This window comes from Trachypithecus francoisi, unplaced genomic scaffold (genome assembly GCF_009764315.1).
Source record: "Trachypithecus francoisi isolate TF-2019V2 unplaced genomic scaffold, Tfra_2.0 Lachesis_group12, whole genome shotgun sequence".
Classification (NCBI taxonomy): Eukaryota; Metazoa; Chordata; class Mammalia; order Primates; family Cercopithecidae; genus Trachypithecus; species Trachypithecus francoisi.
The window spans coordinates 48,988,863-49,014,854 of NW_022681457.1; the positions used below are offsets into that span (position 1 = coordinate 48,988,863).

A 25,992-nucleotide genomic window follows, 5' to 3' on the forward strand; every position below is an offset into this window, starting at 1 on the left:
GTGATTGTGCTCAGGGAGACGATTCAAGCTAATAATACTCTTTTTGAGACAGGGGCTTGCTCTGTCATCCAGGCTGGAGCACAGTGGCATGAACATGGCTCACTGCAGCCTCAAACTCCTGGGCTCAGGCAATCTACCCACTTCAGCTTCCCGAGTAGCTGGGACTACAGGCATGCACCACCACACCCAGCTAATTTTTAAAATTTTTTAGTAGAGACAAGGTGTTGCCGTGTTGCTCAGGCTGGTCTTGAACTCCTCAGCTCAAGTCATCTTCCTGCCTTGGCTTCCCAAAGTGCTGGGATTACAGACATGAGCTACCGCACCTGGCCAGGCTAACAATACTCTTAAGAAAATAATGTATACAGTCAGACAGTTTACTTAATTTGCAATGATTACAAAATATTACTTCCATGAGGATCAGATGGTGTTTGGCTGGGCAGTCAACTCACAGTAAGTGATGGTGAAGCAAGAATTAGTTAAATAGCCTCACAACAGCTTTCTTTTGTTGCATCTGTATTGCTCCCGATTCCTCATTGTGTATTCATTTTATGGGGAATAAGTTACACGTCAGAGCAGTTGTTGGAGATGCACACAGCTCAAGATTCGTTCCTAGAAAATGCAAAGGATACACTTTAATTCAGACATTTAATGGCACTGAGCTCTTAGAGCCTAACTTATCTAGCTCTACAATAGGCATACTTGCCAAGAGGATCTGACTAGCCAAGTTGATATGACAGTTCTTGGGTAGACATTGCTGGTTTTCCCTTTGATTTCTACTTGCCTTTGATCTTTATTTATGAGTAACCTATTTTTTCTGCATACTTAACAATGTCTTTTGGTAGGTTATCATCAGGCCTCATCGTCCTAGGAGCTGTTTTGTTTTTAAGGGTAGTTAATCTAGGGTCATAGACCCTCTTGCCTGTGGTTGGGCTCTAAGAGGAAGGCCTGAAATGCACAAGCCAACCTTGTGAGAGAGCATAGTTTTCTCATCATATTCTCAAAGGAGTCCATGACCCCCAAATCATTATGAGCCACTAATGTATAGCATTGCTCTGCTCTGTTATGCATATATAGTTCAATCTCTTATAAATCACCTTAGCTTATCGTCTACTGAAGTGTTGATATTATTGCTCATTTCTATGTTTTCTTATTATAGTTAAAGATATTAAATTTTAGTCTTTTTTGTCAATATTTTTTGCTTTGGCTGGGCACAGTGGCTCACGCCTGTAATCCCAGCAGTTTGGGAGGCCGAGGTGGTGGATCACAAGGTCAGGAGATCGAGTCCATCCTGGCTAACACGGTGAAACCCTGTCTCTACTAAAAATACAAAAAACTAGCCAGGCCTGGTGGCGGGCGCCTGTAGTCCCAGCTACTCGGGAGGCTGAGGCAGGAGAATGGCATGAACCTGGGAGGCAGAACTTGCAGTGAGCGGAGATCACACCACTGCACTCCAGCCTGGGCAAGAGTGTGAGACTCCATCTCAAAAAAATTTTTTTTTGCTTTGTATTTATTACTTACCTACTTGTTATTGATGTATTTCTTTTTTATTTTAACATCAGAAGTTTCAGTATTTGAGGGCAATACAATTTATTGCTCTTTCTCTTTGCTGTTTCTTGTATCCCTCTCGTCCTAAAATGTTACCCATAATATAGAACTACTGCACGTTTTCAGTTCTCTTTTCTTCACATATCCTACAGTCTGATACAGAATACATCCTTATGATTTTAATGCGGTAAAGATTTTAGTTTAATGTAATGATTTATACTTAACTAATCATTTTATTCTTTTAATAAATAAAGTCTTTAAGGGCCTGTCAATATGGAAATAGGTAAATATTACTATTATCTTTTAAAAGAATTGAGTTTTGCTAATCTGACACTTGCATGGAAAAGCATCAAGCTCAGATATGTGCTGCCTTTATCAGGAGCCTGGAGAAACTAGAATTGCCATGGAGTTGAGTGTCCATCCTCAGTTGGAAATAATAGTGCCATTGATGCCTGGCTTGCCTGCAATTTCCATGACTCTTAGATTGCACCCCGTGTAATCTGTAGGCTATACATTTTGTGGTGAGCCTGAGATAGCTTGCATAGCAGATTTTCTATACATTTGGGTCTTGAACAATGTGGGAGCTAGGGCACCACTCCCCACCCCTGTGCCATCAAATCTGCATACAACTTTTGTCTTCCCAACAACTTTTTAAAAAATTTTTATCTTAAGAATTTTTAAATTAATATTATACTTTAAGTCCTGGGATACATGTGCGGAACATGCAGGTTTGTTACATAGGTATACACGTGCCATGGTGGTTTGCTGCACCCATCAACCCATCATCTACATTAGGTATTTCTCTTAATGCTATCCCTCCCCTAGCCCCCATCCCCCAACAGGCCCCAGTGTGTGATGTTCCCCTCCCTGTGTCCATGTGTTCTCATTGTTCAACTCCCACTTATGAGTGAGAACATACGGTGTTTGGTTTTCTGTTCTTATGTCAGTTTGCTGAGAATGATGGTTTCCAGCTTTATCCATGTCCCTGTGAAGGACATGGACTCATCCTTTTTTGTGGCTGCATAGTATTCCATGGTGTATAGGTGCCACATTTTCTTTATCCAGTCTGTCATTGATGGGGATTTGGGTTGGTTCCACATCTTTGCTATTGTAAACAGTGCCACAATAAACATACGTGTGCATGTATCTTTATAGTAGAATGATTTATAATCCTTTGGGTGTATACCCAGTAATGGGATTGCTGGGTCAAATGTATTTCTGGTTCTAGATCCTTGAGGAATCGCCACACTGTCTTCCACAATGGTTGAACTAATTTACATTCCCACCAACAGTGTAAAAGTGTTCCTGTTTCTCCACATCCTCTCCAGCATCTGTTGTTTCCTGACTTTTTAATGATTGCCATTCTAAATGGCATAAGATGGTATCTCATTGTGGTTTTGATTTGCATTTCTCTAATGACCAGTGATGATGAGCTTTTTTTTATATGTTTGTTGGCTGTATAAGTGTCTTCTTTTGAGAAGTGTCTGTTCATATCCTTCACCCACTTTTTGATGGGGTTGTTTTTTTCCTGTAAATTTGTTTAAGTTCTTTGTAGATTGTGGATATTAGTCCTTTGTCAGATGGGTAGATTGCAAAAATTTTCTCCCATTCTGTAGGTTGCCTTTTCACGTTGATGATAGTTTCTTTTGCTGGGCAGAAGCTCTTTAGTTTAATTAGATCCCATTTGTCAATTTTGGCTTCTGTTGCCATTGCTTTTGGTGTTTTAGTCATGAAGTCTTTTCCCATGCCTATGTCCTGAATGGTGTTGCCTAGGTTTTCTTCTAGGGTTTTTATGGTTTTACGTCTTACGTTTAAGTCTTTAATCCATCTTGAGTTAATTTTTGTATAAAGTGTAAGGAAGGGGTCCAGTTTCAGTTCTCTGCATATGGCTAGCCAGTTTTCCCAACACCACTTATTAAATAGGGAATCCTTTCCCCATTACTTGTTTTTGTCAGGTTTGTCAAAGATCAGATGGTTGTAGATGTGTGGTATTATTTCTGAGGCCTCTGTTCTGTTCCATTGGTCTGTATATCTGTTTTGATACCAGTCCCATGCTGTTTTGGTTACTGTAGCCTTGTAGTATAGTTTGAAATCAGTAGCATGATGCCTCCAGCTTTGTTCTTTTGGCTTAGGATTGTCTTGGCTATGCGAGCTCTTTTTTTGTTCCATATGAAATTTAAGGTAGTTTTTTCCGATTCTGTGAAGAAAGTCAGTGGTAGCTTGATGGGGATAGCATTGCTATCTATGAGCATGGAATGTTTTTCCATTTATTTGTGTCCTCTCTTATTTCTTTGAACAAGGTTTATAGTTCTTCTTGAAGAGGTCCTTCACATCCCTTGTAAGTTGTATTCCTAGGTATTTTATTCTCTTTGTAGCAGTTGTGAATGGGAGTTTACTCATGATTTGGCTCTCTATTATTGGTGCATAGGAATGCTTGTGATTTTTGCACATTGATTTTGTATCCTGAGACTTTGCTGAAGTTGCTTATCAGCTTAAGCAGATTTTGGGCTGTGACGGTGGGGTTTTCTAAATATACAATCATGTCATCTGCAAAGAGAGACAATTTGACTTCCTGTTTTCCTATTTGAATACCCTTTATTTATTTCTCTTGTCTGACTGTCCTGGACAGAACTTCCAATACTATGTTGAATAGGAGTGGTGAGAGAGGGCATCCTTGTCTTGTGCCGATTTTCAAAGGACTTCCCAATACCTTTAAACTTAACTATCAATGGCTTACTGTTGGCCAGAAGCCTTACTGATAACATAAATAGTTGATGTTTATGTTATTGGTATACTGGCATATTACATGCTGTATTCTTGTAATGCTGTATACTATTTTCTTTTTTTTTTTTGGAGACAGTCTCGCTCTGTAACCCAGGCTGGAGTGCAGTGGCATGATCTCCGCTCACTGCAAGCTCTGCCTCCTGGGTTCACACCAGTCTCCTGCCTCAGCCTCCTGAGTAGCTGGGACTACAGGTATCTGCCACCATGCCTGGCTAATTTTTTTTTTTTTTTGTATTTTTAGTAGAGACAGGGTTTCACCATATTCGCCAGGGTGGTCTCAATATCCTGACCTCGTGATCTGCCCACCTCAGCCTCCCAAAGTGCTGGGATTAAGGCGTGAGCCACCGCGCCTGGTGCTATATACTGTATTCTTACAAAAAAGTAAACTAGAGAAAAGAAAATGTTATTTAACATACAGGAAATATAAAATATGTATTTTTTTTTTATTAAAAAAAGTTTTTAAGAGATGGGGGCCTAGCTATGTTGCCAGGCTTATCTCAAACTCCTGGGCTCAAGTAATCCTTCTACCTCAATTTCTGACTAGCAGTAGCTGGGACTACTGGTGCATTCCACCATGCCAGGCTCTGAGAAAATATGTTTTCTATTTGTTAAGTGGAAATAGATTATCATAAACATCTTCATCTTCGTCATCTTCACATTGAGCAGGCTGAGGAGGAAGAGGTGGGCCTAGTCTTGCTGTCTCATGGGTGCCAGAGGCAGAAGAGATAAAGGGAGGTAGGAGGCAGGAGAAGCAGGCACACTCAGTGTAAATTTTATTGAAAAAAAAATCCACGTATTGGACCTGTGCAGTTCTAAATCCATGTTGTTCAAGGGTGAACTGCAATTTATTACTCAAACATGAAGAAAACATTCTGTCAAAATGTATCCTAAGTATTTTGATTATGCTGCCTACATTCTAAGTGCACTACAAATGTGACGTAACTAATAAACTTTCTTTGGCGATTTAAGAAAGCCTCAGAAGAGGCTGTACTAACTAGATGCAGAGCATCTTTGCTAAAAAAAGAATTATAACTGTCTAATACTGACTTAGTAAATAAAGAAAAGGACCATATTGAAAACACCCTTACTGATTGTAAGTACTGTCACAGGAGAAGAAAGATAGTAATTTATCATCAATAATAGTTACTGCTATTCAACTGAGATATGGTTTAATATTACTAACAAAATTGTTCTTAATTTTCCATACAATTTTTATCTTTTTATGTAGTGTTAGGCCTAACATTCTATTAATAATTGTTCTATATATTTAAGCAAAATAAAAACACTTGAAAAATAGAAAATGTATATAAATGCTATTTGAATGAGGAAAGTAGTGATTCCAATATTTCTACCTTTTCATAATTTAAGACATTTCTAAAATTGTGTGAAATATACAGTTTATATAATTTAATAGACATAATGAACCAAGAATAATAATTACTTTTTAAAAGCATGTTTGTTTCATGACCCTGCCAGAGGTGTAGCAAAGTTGATGGGGTAATTATAAAACAGTTTCGCAGTTTGTCTCATGTTTTTTTACAGATAAAATGAATACCTGCTTATGAAATAACACAAAACAATCTTTTTTTCCAAGTATTTGATTTGAAGAAAAAACTAGTGTGAGTAAATTCAGCATTGTTGATTGTAAGTGAATCTTTTTTTTTCTTTAGTGCAAACTCCTACTTGTGTGAGTAGGTGAATCTTTTAAAGGTAATTTCACGTATGTCTGTGTTGCTGGAAGAAACCTCTCACACTTCTGTCAGACTTGAATGCCAACAGTCCTGTTGTATTTCCCTTAGTAGAAAAGGGGAGGGTGTTTGGACATAACATTACCATAATAGTTTTGAACTGCTTGAACTTCTAAACAGCTGCGGCAGTTGTTGAGAACATACGGTTCCTTTAAAATTGTTGAATATAATAATGTTCATGCCAGGTACAGTGGCTCACACCTATAATCCCAACACTTTGGGAGGCTGAGGAGGGAGGATCACTTGAGACTGGGAGTTCAAGACCAGCCTGGGCAACATGATGAAACCCCATCTCTACAAAAAATACAAAAATTAGCCAAATGTGATCATGTGCACCTGCAGTCCCAGCTACTTGGGATGCTAATGTGGGAGGATAACCTAAGCCTGGGGAGGTCAAGGCTGCAGTAAGCCGTGGTCACACCACTGCACTCCAGCCTGGGCAACAGAGTGAGACTCGGTCTCAAATAATAATAATAATAATGTTTCATAGGTTCTCAGTAAAAATTAGTTGAATTTAATCTAAGACAACTTCCAAATCTTGTATGGATGCTTATAGTGTGTTACCTTGATTTGTAGCTTTATAAAGTACTGTTGATTTGAAAAATAGTATGGTATGTGCTTCCTTAAAGTTTTCTTATTCTTAGTTTCTTTTATGGATTATCTTTTTCTATTTGCCTTTTAAATATTGGTATTATCTAAGATTCTATCCTAGGGTCTCTGTCTGTGCTACATACTATATATTGTCTATGCAACTGTCTGTCTGCTATTTGAACCTTTATTCTCAACTGTACACCTGTATGCCCAATTATCTTATATCTCCTGGATGACCCAGGCTATCCAACAATGTATTCAATATTAAGCTCATTATCTCTTTCTCTCCCCATTTTCTGTTCACACCTTCCCCCAGAATAAAAGAGTATGTATGTTTGCATATAAATATATAACACATACATATATCTCTCATATATGTACTTCTGTTTTGGAAAGCCCACTGCTAGTAAGCAGCAGACCTGGAATTTTTAATTCAGGTTTTTTGAATGCAAATCCTCAGCTCAGAGTGTACTCTATATAACATGGTGTCCATGTCTTTTCAACCAAAATCAAAGATGCATGCTCTGACAATATTTGAAGTCTGCACTTGTTGCTGTAATTATACCACATTGCTTTTCATCTTACTTTATTAAGTTGTCAGCATCATAGGGGACACTAATAACCACACATGCAATGTAAAACCGCAATTATGATAAATATAATGAGACGTGTAGTATAAGATAGGTGCATGTATATTTTTTAAAAGATGGCCAGGCGTGGTGGCTTATGCCTGTAATCCCAGCACTTTGGGAGGCTGAGGTGGGTGGATCACGAGATCAGGAGTTCGAGACCAGCCTGGCCAAGATGGTGAAACCGTGTCTCTACTAAAAATACAAAAATTAGCTGGGTGTGGTGGCAGGCACCTGTAATCCCAGCTACTCAGTAGGCTGAGGCAGAGAATTGCTTGAACCCAGGAGGCAGAGGTTGCAGTGAGCCGAGGTCACGCCACAGCGCTCCAGCCTGGGTGACAAAGCGAGACTCCATCTCCGAAGAAAAAAAAGCAGGGTGGAAACAGATGATTTGACCTAGTCAGAGCTATCAGATACTTCCCTGGGTAGCGACTGAGTTGAAATGTAAAGGTTGGGTGGGGAAATGGAAGACTGTTCAAGATAGGTAAGATAGCTTGCACAAAGACTTGGGGGTTAAGAGAGTACATGCTCTGTGTGTAACTACTCCTGTGCAGAGTATTTGCAGTCTTGCTAGAGATTTCATGCTCCTCATTTCCTTCTTTCCTCTCCTTTTCTTGCATCCTTATTCATATATATGTATATGAAAAAATATATATATTTGAATATATATTAGAATATATATAGAGAGAGATATATATATTTGAAACTGATGTTTGCATTAAATAGAGAATACTAGAAAGCAAAATGTAATTGCTTTGGAAACCACATAGTAGATAGGTGATTTTAGAGGAACCATGAAATTTAAGGAAAAAGCATAGCCATGTGATAAACATAGTTTCTAATGCAACACCGAAAAGAAAAAGGATTTGTGGTAGTATTGTTTCTACTCTTGTTAAGTCATATAAGCATTTATAATCACTGCACTGCTACATTTTTATAAACCAGAGAATAACTAAATTGAGTAATAAATTTCAAAACCTTTTCTTAACTTATAAGTAATTCTAAGTTCATTTTTTTACTATGAAGTTTAGTATTCCATGCAATCTTTGTGTGAGAATTAATTTAGGCTGTAGGAATTCTATTAGAATATAAAGTGACTTCTGAACTACACTAAAGTATTCTGTGGTCTGTGCTATTCTACACTTGTTGATTCTTTATTCCTTTGTTCTTGATATGCATATGTATTTTCCTTCATAAGGAATTCTGCAGCTTTGGTCCTCAAAACATTTCTTCAACAGCTCTTACCCAGTTCTTGAATAGTAAGATTATGTTCTAGGCTGTACAGCTGTTTTAGAATCAACTAGATCCTCTTAGAAACCCAAGCAATTTACCCATGTTTTCCACATGCCTTGGTTCTTTGCTTTTGTTTTTTGTTTTCTTTTTTGTATCTTTTCTAATCATGGTCCAAAGTTCAGTGTTCATAACTGCCTTATAGTGTCCTTAAAAACTTAGTTTGTATCTGTTTTTCTTTGCAGAAAGGGCTATTGCAAGACATGAAGTCCGAGAAATTGAGCAGCGACATACAATGGATGGCCCTCGGCAAGATGCCACTTTAGATGAGGAAGAGGACATGGTGATCATTTATAACAGAGTTCCCAAAACTGCAAGCACTTCATTTACCAATATCGCCTATGACCTGTGTGCAAAGAATAAATACCATGTTCTTCATATCAACACTACCAAAAATAATCCAGTGATGTCATTGCAAGATCAGGTAATTACCACTTAAGGAATGCCTAAATGTTTTCTAAAACTTCCTCACTCAAATTTTCTAGCTCAAGGGGATAAACTATTTTAAAGGGATGTGAGTTCTGATCTCAATGAATCACAAGCCTTTTAGGGGAGAGGGCCAGCTAACTTTTGTATAATTTTACTCGACAGTATTTGACACATTTCCTTGCATATAGTATGTACTCAAATATTTGTGAAGTAAATGATTAATGAATAGCTTGAATTTTTGAGGAGAAAATTGATGTTCCTCAGTGTAGTATCCTTTTAAAAATATAATTTTGGCATGATACCCTGCAATAAAAATTATTGTCTCAACTTATGACAGAGAAATATTTGATAGATACTTATACTCAATTTTGTGACCAGTCCATCTTTACTAGATATAGATAGAGATAGATACAGAGAGAGTTTATATATATAGCTTATAAATGTATATATAGTTTATGTATATTTATGTATACATAAAAGCTATAAAATCCTCAAGAACAGGGATTGTGGCTTCTTCAACATAATCTTACCTTTTAAATTCTCAAGAAGTTTTAGATAAACAAATGAATAGATAATTTTGTGAAATGGCTTTAAGAAAAGTAGAGGAAATTATCTTATGAAATAAAATTTGCTCATCTCTTTAATAGTAGTAGCATACGTTTCTCCCACACTTGGAGTTTTGATTGCAATTATAAAGTTCTCTCTATAAATATGGAAGGGCATGGGAATTCCACCCCATGAGAAGGAAGGATAATGTTTGAAAATACTACTTAGGATCAAATGCCAAATTGGAGTAGGCTTATTAGAAAGGTGTTCGTGATGGTCCTGTAGTTATAACGGTATTTATGTGTTTGAAAGCAGTGAACTTGTTACAGAATTGACTGTTATCTCACTATTTAGCATAACTATAATCCTTACACTTAAACAAGAGAATTACATTGACACATGAAACTAAGGTTGGCTTTCTTGCTAGAGAGCTGTTTATAAAGGCTAGTGGTATATGGTATGTCATCTGCCCATGTAATTTTTGGCTCTTTGCAGGATCCTAGAGTACTGTTTTTCATAGAATCAAAATTCCACATCTGTCGGCCAAACCAAATAACTCTTCTATAAATGAGAAGAAACATGAGCTGTTTTTAGCTATGTGTGTCATAAAAACTATTCATTATGTAATATTGTATATCTCAAGGGCAAGTATCCTAAATATTCTGTTTTTATACAGTGTGTAGTGGGTTTTAAATCTTTTTGCATTATCGCTTTTCAAAATATGCTTTGGTTTAAAAGGAATGTATATTCATGCTTAGATAATTCAGATTTATTCAGTAGTACGTTTTAGAAAAATAATGTTAATTTGTTTGTTCAGCATTGCAAAGTTTCCTAGTAACTACTAGATGTCTGGCAATGACATCAACCATTATTTTCATGAAATGTAAATCTGGAGGAGCTCACCACATACGACGTTTATAGGCATCATGTAGTGTATTTTCCCAGTTGCATTTGGATTAGATAAAGCTTCTGTTTTTCTTTTAGTAACTTGTTAGCTATATATAGGATAAAAAGCAGGAGAGAAACATAAATGCTATCTTAAAAGCAATTCAATTACAGAATGACCAACATTTAAAAAATGTTTGTATGGGGCAGAGTAAAAGAATAGTCTTAATCATTAGCTGACATACTTCAAAATACCAGCTGATAGTTCAAAACCTGATCTTAATTAAGACTTACTTACTTAACAAATGTTCTTTATATACCCTATCTCCAGTTTTGTGATCTCTTGTTCTATGTAGACACAGTTCTTCAAACAAGTCATATTTACTGCTTCCCTTTCTTTCATGTGACATGTTTTCATGTTTACTTCACTTTTAATCTAGTAAGCTTCATCTAAATGTAAACTCTAAAAATTGCACTGTATGTTTTGAAATAATTTTTAAATATACCCTGAACCCCATCTGATATAACACTTTTATTTTAATATCATGTTTTGTTGTCTGTGTGTACTGTTCTCAGCTACCTTTTTATTTTTTATTTTTTATTTTTATTTTTATTTTTGGAGACAGAGTTTTGCTCTTGTTGACCAGGCTGGAGTGCAGTGGTGCGATCTCAGCTCACTGCAAACTCTGCCTCCCACGTTCAAGCTATTCTCCTTCCTCAGCCTCCTGAGTAGCTGTGATTACAGGCATATGCCACCACACCCAGCTAAGTTTTGCATTTTTAGTAGAGACGGAGTCTCACCGTGTTAGTCAGGCTGGTCACAAACTCCTGACCTCAGATGATCCACCCACCTCATCCTCCCAAAGTGCTGGGATTACAGGCGCCTGGCCTGTCAGCTGCTTAAGTAAGAATTAAATGAACTATTTTGCTCTTCTTTCTTCTCTAAGAAATAGTTTCTAATCAAGTATAACTTAAAAGATGAGATATTTCTTTTTTACTCATAAAAATATTTTGAGATATGTTACCTGATCATCCTCTTTATTCCCTCACCTTACAATCTTAGTTCAGTCTGCTTGATATCTACCTTTAGCCTCAGGTTTCCTAGACATTTTTTGTACATACTGTATTAGGTATTGTTCTAAACTGTTTACCTGCTTAATTACTTCTCTCAAAAATTTTAGAGGCAAAGCCCAAATATTTTTAGTCTGGTGTAAAACCACTCAATGTATAATAGTTATATGTATTCTCCTATTCTTAGAAATAGCTGTCAACTCTGCTTTTGAGTTTTTCATTTATTTATTGTGTATGTAATATACACAAAGGTTGTACTACATTCTTTGGGGAAATACCAAAGAAATAGAAAGCATGGCCACATCCTTGAAGGTGCTTATTTAAAATTTACTTGGAAGCATAAAACATAAACACAGGGGCTATGAAAACAGTTAAAATAAAACATCACTTTGTGGTGATCTCACTGAAATATTTAACCAAAATGTTCCCTACCAAAATGGTTGATTTGTACCTAATCCTGAAAAACAAATTAATGTTGTAGGATATTCTACAGAACAACTGAATTCTAAAGTGTCAATATCATAACAACCAAGAAAGTTGGAGGGAGGCTTCTGTAGACTAGAGAGACATGGAAACCAAATGTAATGTATGGTCTGATCAGATCCTTGATCAAAAATGATAACATCTTTGTTCACAGACAATAGTACATGCTGAGGTAATTAGGGGTTAAATATGAATGGCAACTATTTGCTTTCAAATAGGTCAGAAAAATTTGAGTATGTATGGGCATACATAGAGAAAAAAGATAAACAAAAGTGACAAAATGTTAATAATTAGTGAATCTGGGTGAAGAGTATAGGGATGTTCACTGTACTATTTTTTCATCTTTTCTGTAGTTTAGACATTTTTTTTTTTTTTTTTTTTTTTTTGAGATGGAGTCTCGCTCTGTCGCCCGGGCTGGAGTGCAGTGGCTGGATCTCAGCTCACTGCAAGCTCCGCCTCCCGGGTTTACGCCATTCTCCTGCCTCATCCTCCCGACTAGCTGGGACTACAGACACCCGCCACCTCGCCTGGCTAGTTTTTTTTTTTTTTTTGTATTTTTTAGTAGAGACGGGGTTTCACATTGTTAGTCAGGATGGTCTCGATCTCCTGACCTCGTGATCCGCCCGTCTCGGCCTCCCAAAGTGCTGGGATTACAGGCCTGAGCCACCGCGCCCGGCCTAGAAATTTTTTTAATAAAAAATTGAAAATTAGCCGGACGAGGTGGCTGGCGCCTGTAGTCCCAGCTACTCGGGAGGCTGAGGCAGGAGAATGGCGTAAACCCGGGAGGCGGAGCTTGCAGTGAGCTGAGATCCGGCCACTGCACTCCAGCCCAGGCGACAGAGCAAGACTCCGTCTCAAAAAAATAAATAAATAAATAAATAAAAAATAAAAAGTTGAAAAGTTAAAAGAAGGATATTAAAAGATAAACATTTGAGAATATAAGGTATGAGAAACTAAGCAATTAGAATAAGGCATGGACTCAGTCATTAAAGATATTTTTGAGATGGGCTTTACTTAGTTAATAGATAGGAATTGGCAAGAGATGGGTAATCAATCAACTCTTCTAGTTGAAAAATGGAGTTTGCTTTGCTGTCATGCAAGTATCTTTACATTAGAGAACATCATGTCTTTAAAGTAGCCATACCAAATATGTGATTAGCAACATCTTTTATGATTTTTCAAAAAAATTCTTTTTTGCTCTCATATGTTTAGGTCTATGATTATATTTAACCCCTTTTGTTAAAACATTGGAAATATCTAGAATTTGTATTCTCTGAAGAACAATGTAAATTTTTTTCTTTTAATTCACTCTCAAGCCAACTTTAGGTTATCTGCATTAGAGCCCACGGTTCACCAGGAGTTGCAGATACTTTTCAGAGCAGCACTTTAGATGAATTTTCTCCACCTATAATATGTATGCTAATCACTGGTTAAAATGCAGATTCAGATTCAGAAGGATCAAAATGGAGCCCAGTTTTCAATTTCTAAACAACTCCCACTTGATGCCAAAATTAATGCTGCTGGTCTTTAAACTGCGGTTTGAGTACCAAAGATCCAGATGATGATTCTCGGTAGGGATATGGGAAGATGAATATTTTAGTCTTCCCAGGATGGTAGGGTATTTATCTTTAACTTATTATTCCTACCTCCCCTACAAAATCCACATTTCTTACTTAGACCCAGAGGCCCTTTTTAATCTAGCCCTTGTGTGCACCAACTTCTTACCCACTAGCCACACTGGCCTTGTGTTTCATTGAATGCGCCAAGCCTTTCCCGTTTTAAGGACTCTGCACTTATCCTTTCCTCTTAGAATGCACTTCTCCTGACTTCTTCCAGAGTTGGCTTCATGTTATCCACTTAAGGTTTAATGACGTCCTCTTAGAAAAACCATGCCTTTCCATACTACATATTAATTACCTCTTCTAAGTTACTGTGTACCATATCACTCTTGTTGTGTCTTCTCTGGTACTAATCAGCTTACTGACTTATCTTACATATTGGTTTGTTTGCTGCCTGTTTTTTCCGCTATTACAAGATCTTTAAGGACAGGAACTTTGTCTGTCTTGTTCACCACTATATCCCTTATGTTTAGCATAGTGCCTGAGACATAGTAGAAACTGTACATTTTTTGTTAAATAAATGATGAATGAATGAACAAATGGACCAACATAGATTTTGATAGCGGTAGATGATAATAATTACTGCCAGAGTGAGCCCCTCTGATTGACAGCAATATGATCTATTCTTATCTCTCAGCTGGATTGGGAACCAGCCCCCTGCCGTATACTCCTAAAACAGGTTGAGCAGCACAGCTCTGAACTTCGGTGAAGATATGTTCAATTACTGCAAACTTTTCATATATTTTTATCCAACCACTACTTTGTTTTCCTGTTAGTGTAGAAAACTTTCTTCCTGGCTTAGTCTCATAAAAGTACCCACAGCCATACAAGAAATGTTTAAGTAAATGCATCAGTGGGAGTTCAGTATATAGTAATTACTCAAGTTAATAGTAGCATTCATTCAACAGATAGTAATTACAGAGTTGGAATTTGGCCAGAATGTTCAGAATGGCATCCCTGCTCTTTTAGATGGTGAAGACAAATGCTTTGTGATCACAGATAATCAATATTGAGGTTGATCTGTTAAGAATATAGGCCAAGACACTACTGTTAGTGAGATGGGTGCTTCTTAGCTTTTTCCTGTAACATCAGTTCAGGTCTGATTCAACTAACAAAAAACCCCAACACCATTACCTATATTGTTTGTGTTTTTCCTTAAGGTCTCTTCTTATTTCTTGCTAGCCTGACTTAAGTCATCAGATCCAACAAAAATCACAGTTTACTCTCTGCTTCAGGCTAGCTGCTTTTCATGTACTATATCTGACTACTGCGTCTGAAACATTCTTCTTGGTAGCATATTTCAATCAGCATATGAAAATTTTCTATGATTTAAGTTACTATAGTGGCCTTATTTCTTCTCCCAAGCCAGAGTTTTCAGTGTCTTCAGTCTCCTTAACTTCAATTGATACTATTAAATTTTGCTCCTTTTTTGCCTATCACTTTACCTTTCATTTGTGCCAAGTATAGTCAGTAAGAATCCGTAAAATGAACTGAGTAGAAGTTTGCTTACCTAATCTCAGTGTCCTCTTCTTACTCCTCTGTATTTTCGAACCTTGCCTCAAGGTCTTCGGCAGCATGCCCAAGAGAAATACCAGAAGAAAACAAACTGAAAGACAAAGCAAGTGGTACAGGGAGGTGAGAAGGCAGATCATGATAGAGCAGAACTGGGACTAGACTGGTGAGAGAAAAGATGAACATGGAAGAGTAGAAACCAGGAAAGTTATGGAGAACTAAGGATAAATGTTAAACATGTAAAAGGAGAAGTGGCCGAATTAATACTTTAAAAGTATAACTTTTGAAAGTACTGTTTTTCAAAGGGAGTTACTTAAATTATTTCCTTGGAGAACAGTTTTGAAGAGGAGATAAAGATAATATGGAATTTCAGCAGTATGTAAATGGTACTTTTTTTTTTTTTTGGAGACACAGTCTTGCTCTGTCACCCAGACTAGACCAGGCTGGAGTGCAGTGGTGCGATCTTGGCTCACTGCAACCTCCACCTCCCAGGTCCAAGTGATTCTCCTGTCTCAATCTCCCGTGTAGCTAAAATTACAGGCATGAGCCACCACGCCTGGCTAACTTGTTGTATTTTAGTAGAGACGGGGTTTTACCATGTTGCCTTGGCTGGTCTCAAACCCCTGAGCTCAGGAAATCTGCCTGCCTTAGCTTTCCAAACTGCTAGGATTATAGGCGTGAGCCACCACACCTGGCCAACGTTTTCAAATGCTCAGACTGTTTTCTAGATTAATGTGAATCATGTTAGCCATATTGACATCATTTATTTGCTTCACACTTTTTTCTTCATAAAGAGAAGGTAAACCTCAGTTCAGCATCTTTTGATTCACTGCAAATTTTAAATCAGCCACAGCTATGTTAATGAAACTTTAACATATTGCCTTAGTTAAATGCTGATGAGATGAAAGAAAAATACATATGCCAGATATATTACATATGTAGCCTTTAGTATGCTTTTAATATGAGCTTAGAAAGAGATTCTGTGTGTTTCGAGGACTTTAACAATAGTAGAGGCCAGGCACAGTGGCTCACGCCTGTGAGCACTTTGGGATTCTGGGAGGCTGAGGTGGGAGGATCGCTTGAGCCCAGGAGTTCAAGAACAGCCCTGCTAACTACTCTACCAAAAAAAGAAAAAAAAGAAGTTAAATCTTGGCTGGACGTGGTAGTGCATTCCTGCAGTGCTAGCTACTGGGAGACTGAGGTGAGAGGACCACTTGAGCCCAGGAGTTAGAGGTTACAGTGAGTTATGATCATGCCACTACACTCTCCAGCATGGGTGACAGAATGAGATTCTGTCTCAAGAAAGAAAAAAAAACAGAGAGAGAGAAAAAACAATGCAGTCTAGAAAATTTTAAAGCAATAATAATCACCTGAATTTACCTCAGATAGCGTGAATTTAGGAAGTAAAATTCAAAATCCTACATAGATATTTAGACGTAGTCTCTTGGTTTCAACCAGGAATACTCAGCAACCCCAGTGGTTACCCAAAATAATAAAAAGACAAGGGAGCAAATGTCAAGGGTTATTGTTAAAATGGTTTTCCAGTAAAGAGAGTAGTGATCAGGGTGAATTGGAAGTTGATATGATAATAAAGTTAATGAATGAATTCACAAGGAAATAAACAATTGTGAGAGTTATATCAACAGAGCTTTGAGATGCTGGAGAGGTGGAGTAGTTTTGAATGACTGGATCTGAGGGATTGCCTTAGTAGTGAATAAAAGTTGAGATTTTCATTGTCCAAGTTGGTTACAGCAGAATCATAATATGGGGGAGGAAGTCAGAGCAATATGACCAAATAGAGGCCTTCAGCAATTGTCCCCCAGCAGGAACATCAAATTGAAAAACTGTCCACACAAAAAAGCACCCCCGTAAGAAGCAAAAATCAGGTGAGCAATCATAGTACCTAGTTTTAACATATTAAGGAAAGAAGTGCTAAAGAGGATAGGAAACACAGTCTTGTATCTCCTACACCACCCCTCCCCCATTCCTCCTGGTAGCTGCCACATGGCGCAGAAAGAGAATCTGCACCCTGGGGATGGGGAGAGCACAGTGATTGTGGGACTTTGCATTTGAATATGGTGCTGCCCTGTTACAACAGAAGGTTACATGGGGCAGAGCTCAGCTGGTGCCCACAGAAGGAACATTTAGACGGCTCTAGCCGGAGGTTAATCTTCCATCTCAGCAGTTAGTATCTCAGTTCCAGCAAGCCCAGCCACCATGGGCTAAAGTGCTCGGGGGTCCTAAATATTGATAAAGGAGTCAATTCAGCAGAGAATGTAAAATTTTTAAACATATGTCTATCCAACACTGGAGCATCCAGCAGATATTACTAGAGCTAAAGAGAGAGATAGACCCCAATACAATAATAGCTGGAGACTTAAAGACCCCTATTTCAGCACTGGACAGAACACCCAGACAGAAAAATCACAAAGAAACATCATGCTTAATCTGCAACATACACCAAATGGACCTACTAGATATTTACAGAACATTTCATGCAATGACTGCAGAATACACATTCTTCTCCTCAGCACGTGGATCATTCTCAAAGATAGATCACATGTTAGGTCACAAAACAAGTCTTAAAGAGTTCAAAAAAAAATTGAAATAATATCAAATATCTTCTCTGATCACAGTGGAATAAAACTAGAAACCAATAGCAAGACACATGGAAATTAAACAACATGCTCTTGAGTGACGAATGGGTCAATAAAGAAATTAAGAATGAAATTTAACAATTTCTTAAAAGAAATGAAAATGGAAATACAACCTTCCAAAATGAATGGGATACAGCAAAATCTGTGCTAACAGGAAAGTTTATAGCAATCAGTGCCTATATCAGAAAAGCAGAAAAACGTCAAATAAACAACCTAGTGGTGCATCTTAAAGAGCTAGAAGAGCAAGAGCAAACCAAATCCAAAATGAATAGAAGAAATAATGATGATCTGAACAGAAATAAATGAAATTGAAACAAAAAAATACAAAAAGATCAGTAATCCCAGCACTTTGGGAGGCCGAGGCAGGCAGATCACGAGGTCAAGAGATTGAGACCATCCTGGCCGACCTGGTGAAACCCCATCTCCACTAAAATACAAAAATTATCTGGGTGCTGTAGTCCCAGCTACTTGGGAGGCTGAGGCAGGAGAATTGCTTGAAACCGGGAGGCGGAGGTTGCAGTGAGCTGAGATCGCGTCACTACATTCCAGCCTGGCGACAGAGCAAGACTCCGTCTCAAAAAAAAAAAGGTTTTTTGAAGAGATAAACAAAATCAATAAACTTTAGCCCAAGATAAAAAGGGAGACCTTACAACTTATACCACAGAAATTCAAAGGATCATTAGAGGCTACTATGAGCAACTATATGCCAGTAAATTGGAAAACCTAGAAGAAATGAGAAGCCTTGTGGTAGTGTAGACATTACCCAGCTTCCTGGGCTTTTTTCACTTTGTGTTTAAGGACACACATTGGGTGAGATATCACTCATCCTCAGGAGAGGGTTTAGTTTAATATTGACCATTCTTAGGAAGCTTCGTTGGAGGAAAAAGAATACTTGAATTTGTACCTGACGCTTATTTCTGCCTAAGTCTTTCACCACAGTATACTCCAAGCTCGTACTATGATCTTCCCTGCTATTTAGTTTATATAACACTATTTTTTCAGACCTCAATGTAGCATCTTTCATTTCCCTCCTACATCACCATGTCCACATTAAATCTCAGCTTCTGGAAAACAGAGGTGAGTTGCTAAATATGTCTTAAGCTCCCTTTAGCCACCATCTTCAATTCCTTATTCTCTTTGCCATCTTTTTTCCTCTCATTTTTAGTTGAAATACTAGAACTGATTTTCATAGAACCAAAGGTTTATAGGAAATAATGTACCATTGAGTGGCAGCTATAAAGACTTTTCATATTCAGCATGTAAAGTATATTAAAGATGTAGGCTCTGGATTATTTAATTTTATATTTTGTTTCTGTTTCATTTGCAATTTGGTATTTTCATTCTGTTTGGTGCCTTAGTTGAAGAATTGGAAAGAACATGAAAACCTCAAATCACATTTATTTGGCTCTTTCAGTTTCAGTGGGGAAAAAAATTGAAAATATCTGCTAAAATGACATTGTATACTTTCTAATGCAACCTAATTTTTATCTGCAGTTCATTTTTGAGATTTTAGTTTAAGGATGTATGTGTGTATGGAGCGGCCAAGTAAGGCATATATACCATTTCCATTCTAAAAGCTTCATAATTTCTCTTAGTATGTGAGTTATTAATGCTTCCCCTAAAAGATAAATTCTCCCGGAACTCATTTTTCTCTAGTTTACATTCTCTGACATATAGCTATATCTGCACTGTTTCCCCTCCCTCATCTACCAGTAGGCCTTTAATAGGAGGCAGCTATCATCATTCATTGATATTATTGAGTGTAGTATGAAGTGTTCCAGAATATCTCCATGTGACTATCCCTATTCTATGATGTAAGTGAAAGACTGATAAATTGCCAGAATTATGCAATTGATAGTTCTGTGTTTGAGAAGCTGAAGTCATAGCTTGCAGATGCTTTTGGTGCAGTATAGGTTGGTGGACCTCACTGCCCCAACTTTCTGCACTCTATCTAGGTTCTAGAAGAGATTCTTAGCCACTTGCTGTTTATCGTGCAGAGATTTGCTTATCAAAAATGTATACCATTTTCCATTGAGAAATTGTATATCACTGCTTTGCAGCTAGTGATACTTAGGTTTATCAAATTCTATATTAACCAGTTATTAGACATTTTAAAACATACTTATAGAATTTTTCATATTAATTTTTGTATACTTTAATTCCAGTAAGTTAAATATTTAGAAATTTTAAATATTTTGACCTGTATTACATCTCTTAATTTTATTAATCTTTTTATCAACAAGCTTGTGATGTCTGCTGTTAACTCTTAAATATCTTCTGATAACCATCAGCTTTTTAAAAATCATTTTGGTTTAAAGATTACTTTTTATTTGTTGAGTCATTAATAAAAATAAACTTTTATGAACAGCAAGCGTCTGAAAAGAAAACGTTTGATATGCTAGAATGTCCCTATATTGCCTGCTTTAGCGTGTGTGTTGGCGGGATGTAGATGCAAATACCCCCACAGTGACCTTCCTCCGACCCTATGTAAATGTACTTACTCTACGGCATTGTAAAGGATTTCATTGTGCGAGTTTGTTTTCAGACAGCATTGTAAAGGATTTCGTTGTGCGATTTTGTTTTCAGAATCATCTTTCACTCTTTTCTTTTTTTTTTTTTAAGTTATTTATTTATTTATTTATTATACTTTAAGTTCTAGGGTACATGTGCATAACGTGCAGGTTTGTTACATATGTATACTTATGCCATGTTGGTGTGCTGCACCCATCAACTCGTCAGCACCCATCAATTCATCATTTATATCATGTATAACTCCCCAATGCAATCCCTCCCTCCTCCCCCCTCCCCATGATAGGCCCCAGTGTGTGATGTTCCCCTTCCCGAGTCCAAGTGATCTCATTGTTCAGTTCCCACCTAGGAGTGAGAACATGCGGTGTTTGGTTTTCTCTTCTTGTGATAGTTTGCTAAGAATGATGGTTTCCAGCTGCATCCGTGTCCCTACAAAGGACGCAAACTCATCCTTTTTGATGGCTGCATAGTATTCCATGGTGTATATGTGCCACATTTTCTTAATCCAGTCTGTCACAGATGGACATTTGGGTTGATTCCAAGTCTTTGCTATTGTGAATAGTGCCGCAATAAACATACGTGTGCATATGTCTTTGTAGTAGAATAATTTATAATCCTTTGGGTATATACCCAGTAGTGGGATGGCTGGGTCATATGGTACATCTAGTTCTAGATCCTTGAGGAATCGCCATACTGTTTTCCATAATGGTTGAACTAGTTTACAATCCCACCAACAGTGTAAAAGTGTTCCTATTTCTCCACATCCTCTCCAACACCTGTTGTTTCCTGACTTCTTAATGATTGCCATTCTAACTGGTGTGAGATGGTATCTCATTGTGGTTTTGATTTGCATTTCTCTGATGGCGAGTGATGATGAGCATTTTTTCATGTGTCTGTTGGCTGTATGAATGTCTTCTTTTGAGAAATGTCTGTTCATATCCTTTCCCCACTTTTTGATGGGGTTGTTTGTTTTTTTCTTGTATATTTGTTTGAGTTCTTTGTAGATTCTGGATATTAGCCCTTTGTCAGATGAGTAGGTTGCAAAAATTTTCTCCCATTCTGTAGGTTGCCTGTTCACTCTGATGGTAGTTTCTTTTGCTGTGCAAAAGCTCTTTAGTTTAATTAGATCCCATGTGTCAATTTTTGCTTTTGCTGCCGTTGCTTTTGGTGTTTTAGACATGAAGTCCTTGCCCATGCCTATGTCCTGAATGGTACTACCTAGATTTTCTTCTAGGGTTTTTATGGTATTAGGTCTAACATTTAAGTCTCTAATCCATCTTGAATTAATCTTTGTATAAGGGGTAAGGAAAGGATCCAGTTTCAGCTTTCTACTTATGGCTAGCCAATTTTCCCAGCACCATTTATTAAATAGGGAATCCTTTCCCCATTTCTTGTTTCTCTCAGGTTTGTCAAAGATCAGATGGCTGTAGATGTGTGGTATTATTTCTGAGGACTCTGTTCTGTTCCATTGGTCTATATCTCTGTTGTGGTACCAGTACCATGCTGTTTTGGTTACTGTAGCCTTGTAGTATAGTTTGAAGTCAGGTAGCGTGACGCCTCCAGCTTTGTCCTTTTGACTTAGGATTGTCTTGGCAATGCGGGCTCTTTTTTGGTTCCATATGAACTTTAAAGCAGTTTTTTCCAATTCTGTGAAGAAACTCATTGGTAGCTTGATGGGGATGGCATTGAATCTATAAATAACCTTGGGCAGTATGGCCATTTTCACGATATTGATTCTTCCTATCCATGAGCATGGTATGTTCTTCCATTTGTTTGTGTCCTCTTTGATTTCACTGAGCAGTGGTTTGTAGTTCTCCTTGAAGAGGTCCTTGACATCCCTTGTAAGCTGGATTCCTAGGTATTTTATTCTCTTTGAAGCAATTGTGAATGGAAGTTCATTCCTGATTTGGCTCTCTGCTTGTCTGTTACTGGTGTATAAGAATGCTTGTGATTTTTGCACATTGATTTTGTATCCTGAGACTTTGCTGAAGTTGCTTATCAGCTTAAGGAGATTTTGGGCTGAGACGATGGGGTTTTCTAAGTATACCATCATGTCATCTGCAAACAGGGACAATTTGACTTCTTCTTTTCCTAACTGGATACCCTTGATTTCTTTCTCTTGCCTGATTGCCCTAGCCAGAACTTCCAACACTATGTTGAATAGGAGTGGTGAGAGAGGGCATCCCTGTCTTGTGCCAGTTTTCAAAGGGAATTTCAACCATCAGAGAATACTATAAATGCCTCTACGCAAATCAACTAGAAAATCTAGAAGAAATGGATAATTTCCTGGACACTTACACTCTCCCAAGACTAAACCAGGAAGAAGTTGAATCCCTGAATAGACCAATAGCAGGCTCTGAAATCGAGGCAACAATTAATAGCCTACCCACCAAAAAAAGTTCAGGACCAGATGGATTCACAGCTGAATTCTACCAGAGGTACAAGGAGGAGCTGGTACCATTCCTTCTGAAACTATTCCAATCAATAGAAAAAGAGGGAATCCTCCCTAACTCATTTTACGAGGCCAACATCATCCTGATAGCAAAGCCTGGCAGAGACACAACAAAAAAAGAGAATTTTAGACCAATATCCCTGATGAACATCGATGCAAAAATTCTCGATAAAATACTGGCAAACCGGATTCAGCAGCACATCAAAAAGCTTATCCACTATGATCAAGTGGGCTTCATCCCTGGGATGCAAGGCTGGTTCAACATTCGCAAATCAATAAACGTAATCCAGCATATAAACAGAACCAAAGACAAGAACCACATGATTATCTCAATAGATGCAGAAAAGGCTTTTGACAAAATTCAACAGCCCTTTATGCTAAAAACGCTCAATAAATTCGGTATTGATGGAACTTACCTCAAAATAATAAGAGCTATTTATGACAAACCCACAGCTAATATCATACTGAATGGGCAAAAACTGGAAAAATTCCATCTTTCACTCTTTTCTGAGTGTAATGATAGTAGCTGTCTCTATGATGAATTTTAGTAGTTACTGATTACACTATACTTTCCTTATTAGTCCTAACCTGTGTTTCAAGCTCTGTAAGAATGGTTTTAGGTTTTTAAATTCCTAACTTGGAAATATTTTGCTATCATCAAATTTCATATTCTTTAAATTGTGCATAATGAGTGTGTTCTCCCTTTTTAGGTGCGCTTTGTAAAGAATATAACTTCCTGGAAAGAGATGAAACCAGGATTTTATCATGGACACATTTCTTACTTGGATTTTGCAAAGTAAGTTACACTAAAATGACACACTAAAGAATGCTTTGTACTTTAGTAACGTAAAAAGGAGTAAATTCATTAAATTGTTACGATTTTCTAATAAAAGAATGTACTGACTTGCCTTTGCCAGTTTTAGATCTGTAATTTAAATATATCTTCTTAGTGTTTTACTGCCCTCTAGTGTTCATAAATTGGCAATCCTTATATTAATTATATATTAAGTATTACTCTTTAAAGTTTATTATTGTATGTGATCCTTCTGTCTCAGTCTCCCAAAGTGCTGGGATTATAGGCGTGAGCCACTGTGCCCGGCCTCTGTCATATTAATAGTTCTCTCAAGAAAGGTTCAGAAAACGATAAGCCTACTACCAGTATTCAAGCACTATGTGGCTTTCTGTAGCGTCTGTACCACATTATTAATCAGAAAATTAATTAAACGTAATATTCCAAACATAAGAGTCTTATGGATACATTTGAACTTTTTTGGTAGCACACATAGTACCATTATAGTAAACCTCAAATCCAAATGCTTTCCCTAAGATTCTGCATTAAGTTCAAAAACACTAAAAAAAAAAATTTTTATTATTTAAGCTTAGACATGTTCATTCAGTTTTTAAGTTAGCTATTATGATTTCGGAGTAACACACCTTGATGTATTGGTCAACTTTAAAAGGCATTTTTTATAAAATTTAAAATAAAAGTGATATCCCACTCTCAGTTTTACTTCTTAATTTTGAAAAGAAAAAGTAGAATAAAATATTACTGATTCAAACTGATAATCTTAACTTTTTGGGAAATCATGTAATTAAAAAAGAATCACCCAAATATTACATACATAAAATGATATATTCCTATTTCTAGTTCCTCTCATAGTACTCAAGATCTTTCAATAAAATTGTAACTTTAAAGTTAGATGTATGTTTTTCTATAAATAATTCATACTGCAATATTGAAAATGTTTTATAGGCAGCTTTAAAATAAACTAATTATTTTTTTCTTTGCATAGGCATTGAACCAATTTCATAAGCTTCGTTCATGTGCATATTTTCCCTCAGGGCTGCATTATCCTTGAATTAAATGTTTGTTACCCTTTCACCTAAATGATTTATTCTTTCCACACACAGCTTGGTTTCTAATAGTCTAGGTTTTCATTATTAAAATTATATATTGAGTGCTTTTGCTTTTGGCAAAGTCTTGTACTTAGAACAAAACTCTGATATATGCTGAGGTTCTTGTAGTTGAAAAAATAAGGCTTTTTGAAGAGATTAATCTCATTTATTAAATGCTGACATGAATTTTTAAGGGTTGGAATACTTTCGTAGTGAGTCTTATGTTATTTGAAGCGTCAAGTATTGTGAAAATTTTTCATAGATTTTTCCAAGATTTTAAACAAATACCTAAACAAAATCAGCCTAGGTGAAATGTATTTTGATGTATCTGTGTAGTCAAGAACTGTTGTAGATGTAACTAGTATCCTCAAATATCTTTTAGCTTAATAGCCATATGCTCCATAAATGGGGAAGAAAGAGGAAAGAAACATCGCCTTACCAATTTTTAAATTACAGTTGTCCCTGGGGTATGTCCAGGGGATTGGTTCTCGGACTGCCTGAGTATATAAAAATCACATACTCAAGTCCCTCCATTGGCCCTGTGAAACCCACAGATTTGAAAGTCAGCCCTTCTTGTACACAGGTTTCACATCTCTCAAATACTGTATCTGTGTCTGGTTGAAAAAAATCTATGTATGCGTGGACCTGCGCAGTTCAGACTCGTGTTGTTCAAGGGTCAGTTGTGCTTTATTCTTCAAAACAATATTCTTGACTGGCATAGTACTTTGTGGAGTCCACTAAAATACTTGCTTTCAGGAGAAAGTGGTGAATTTGGCAAAATACTTATTTAACACATAGTTTTTTAAAACTTACCTTAGCAGAGACAGTAAAACAAGTGTAAGCCCCAAGAAACCTAGAAAATAAGATAGAGAAGTAAAACATGAAAGCTCCTTTCTAGTTTAGCCTGACCAAAATACACATTATATTCGCAAGCTTGTCTACTCAAGCCATGTTTTTATTACATATATTTGTTTTTTACTGAACTTTAGAATAACAAAAATATCTTTTTTACATTTTTGCATTCCTATCCCATCTTGCTCCTTTTTGTCTGAATCTTATTCTTTGATTTTTTAAAAGTATATTTTCTAGTTCTTCCTTTCCATTTTTTCCCTTTAATGTTAGGTTATGTTTTGTTTTCTTTTTAGTTGGTGGATGATACAATTTTAAGATAATGTAGATATAAATTATTATAAATTTGAAAAATTTCCAGTTTAAAATTGTATATAGGTTGAACATTTTCAAAATGTCATAGTATGCAGGAAATATAAAGTTGAATAAGTTGCAGTTCTTGAACTTAATGAGTTCACTGAAATCTTTTTTTCTGTA

The 25,992-nt window shown here is 36.9% G+C and overlaps 1 protein-coding gene across 3 annotated transcripts in view; it reads left to right on the forward strand.

Annotated features, from left to right (window-relative positions):
- HS2ST1 (heparan sulfate 2-O-sulfotransferase 1) overlaps positions 1-25,992 on the forward strand; it is a 205,554-nt gene that overhangs the window by 151,624 nt on the left and 27,938 nt on the right. For all 3 annotated transcript variants that reach the window (XM_033225486.1, XM_033225487.1, XM_033225488.1), the window contains 2 exons: positions 8,773-9,011; positions 23,481-23,566. In XM_033225486.1, the coding sequence (XP_033081377.1) occupies positions 8,773-9,011; positions 23,481-23,566 (325 nt within the window). The remainder of the gene's footprint in view (positions 1-8,772; positions 9,012-23,480; positions 23,567-25,992) is intronic.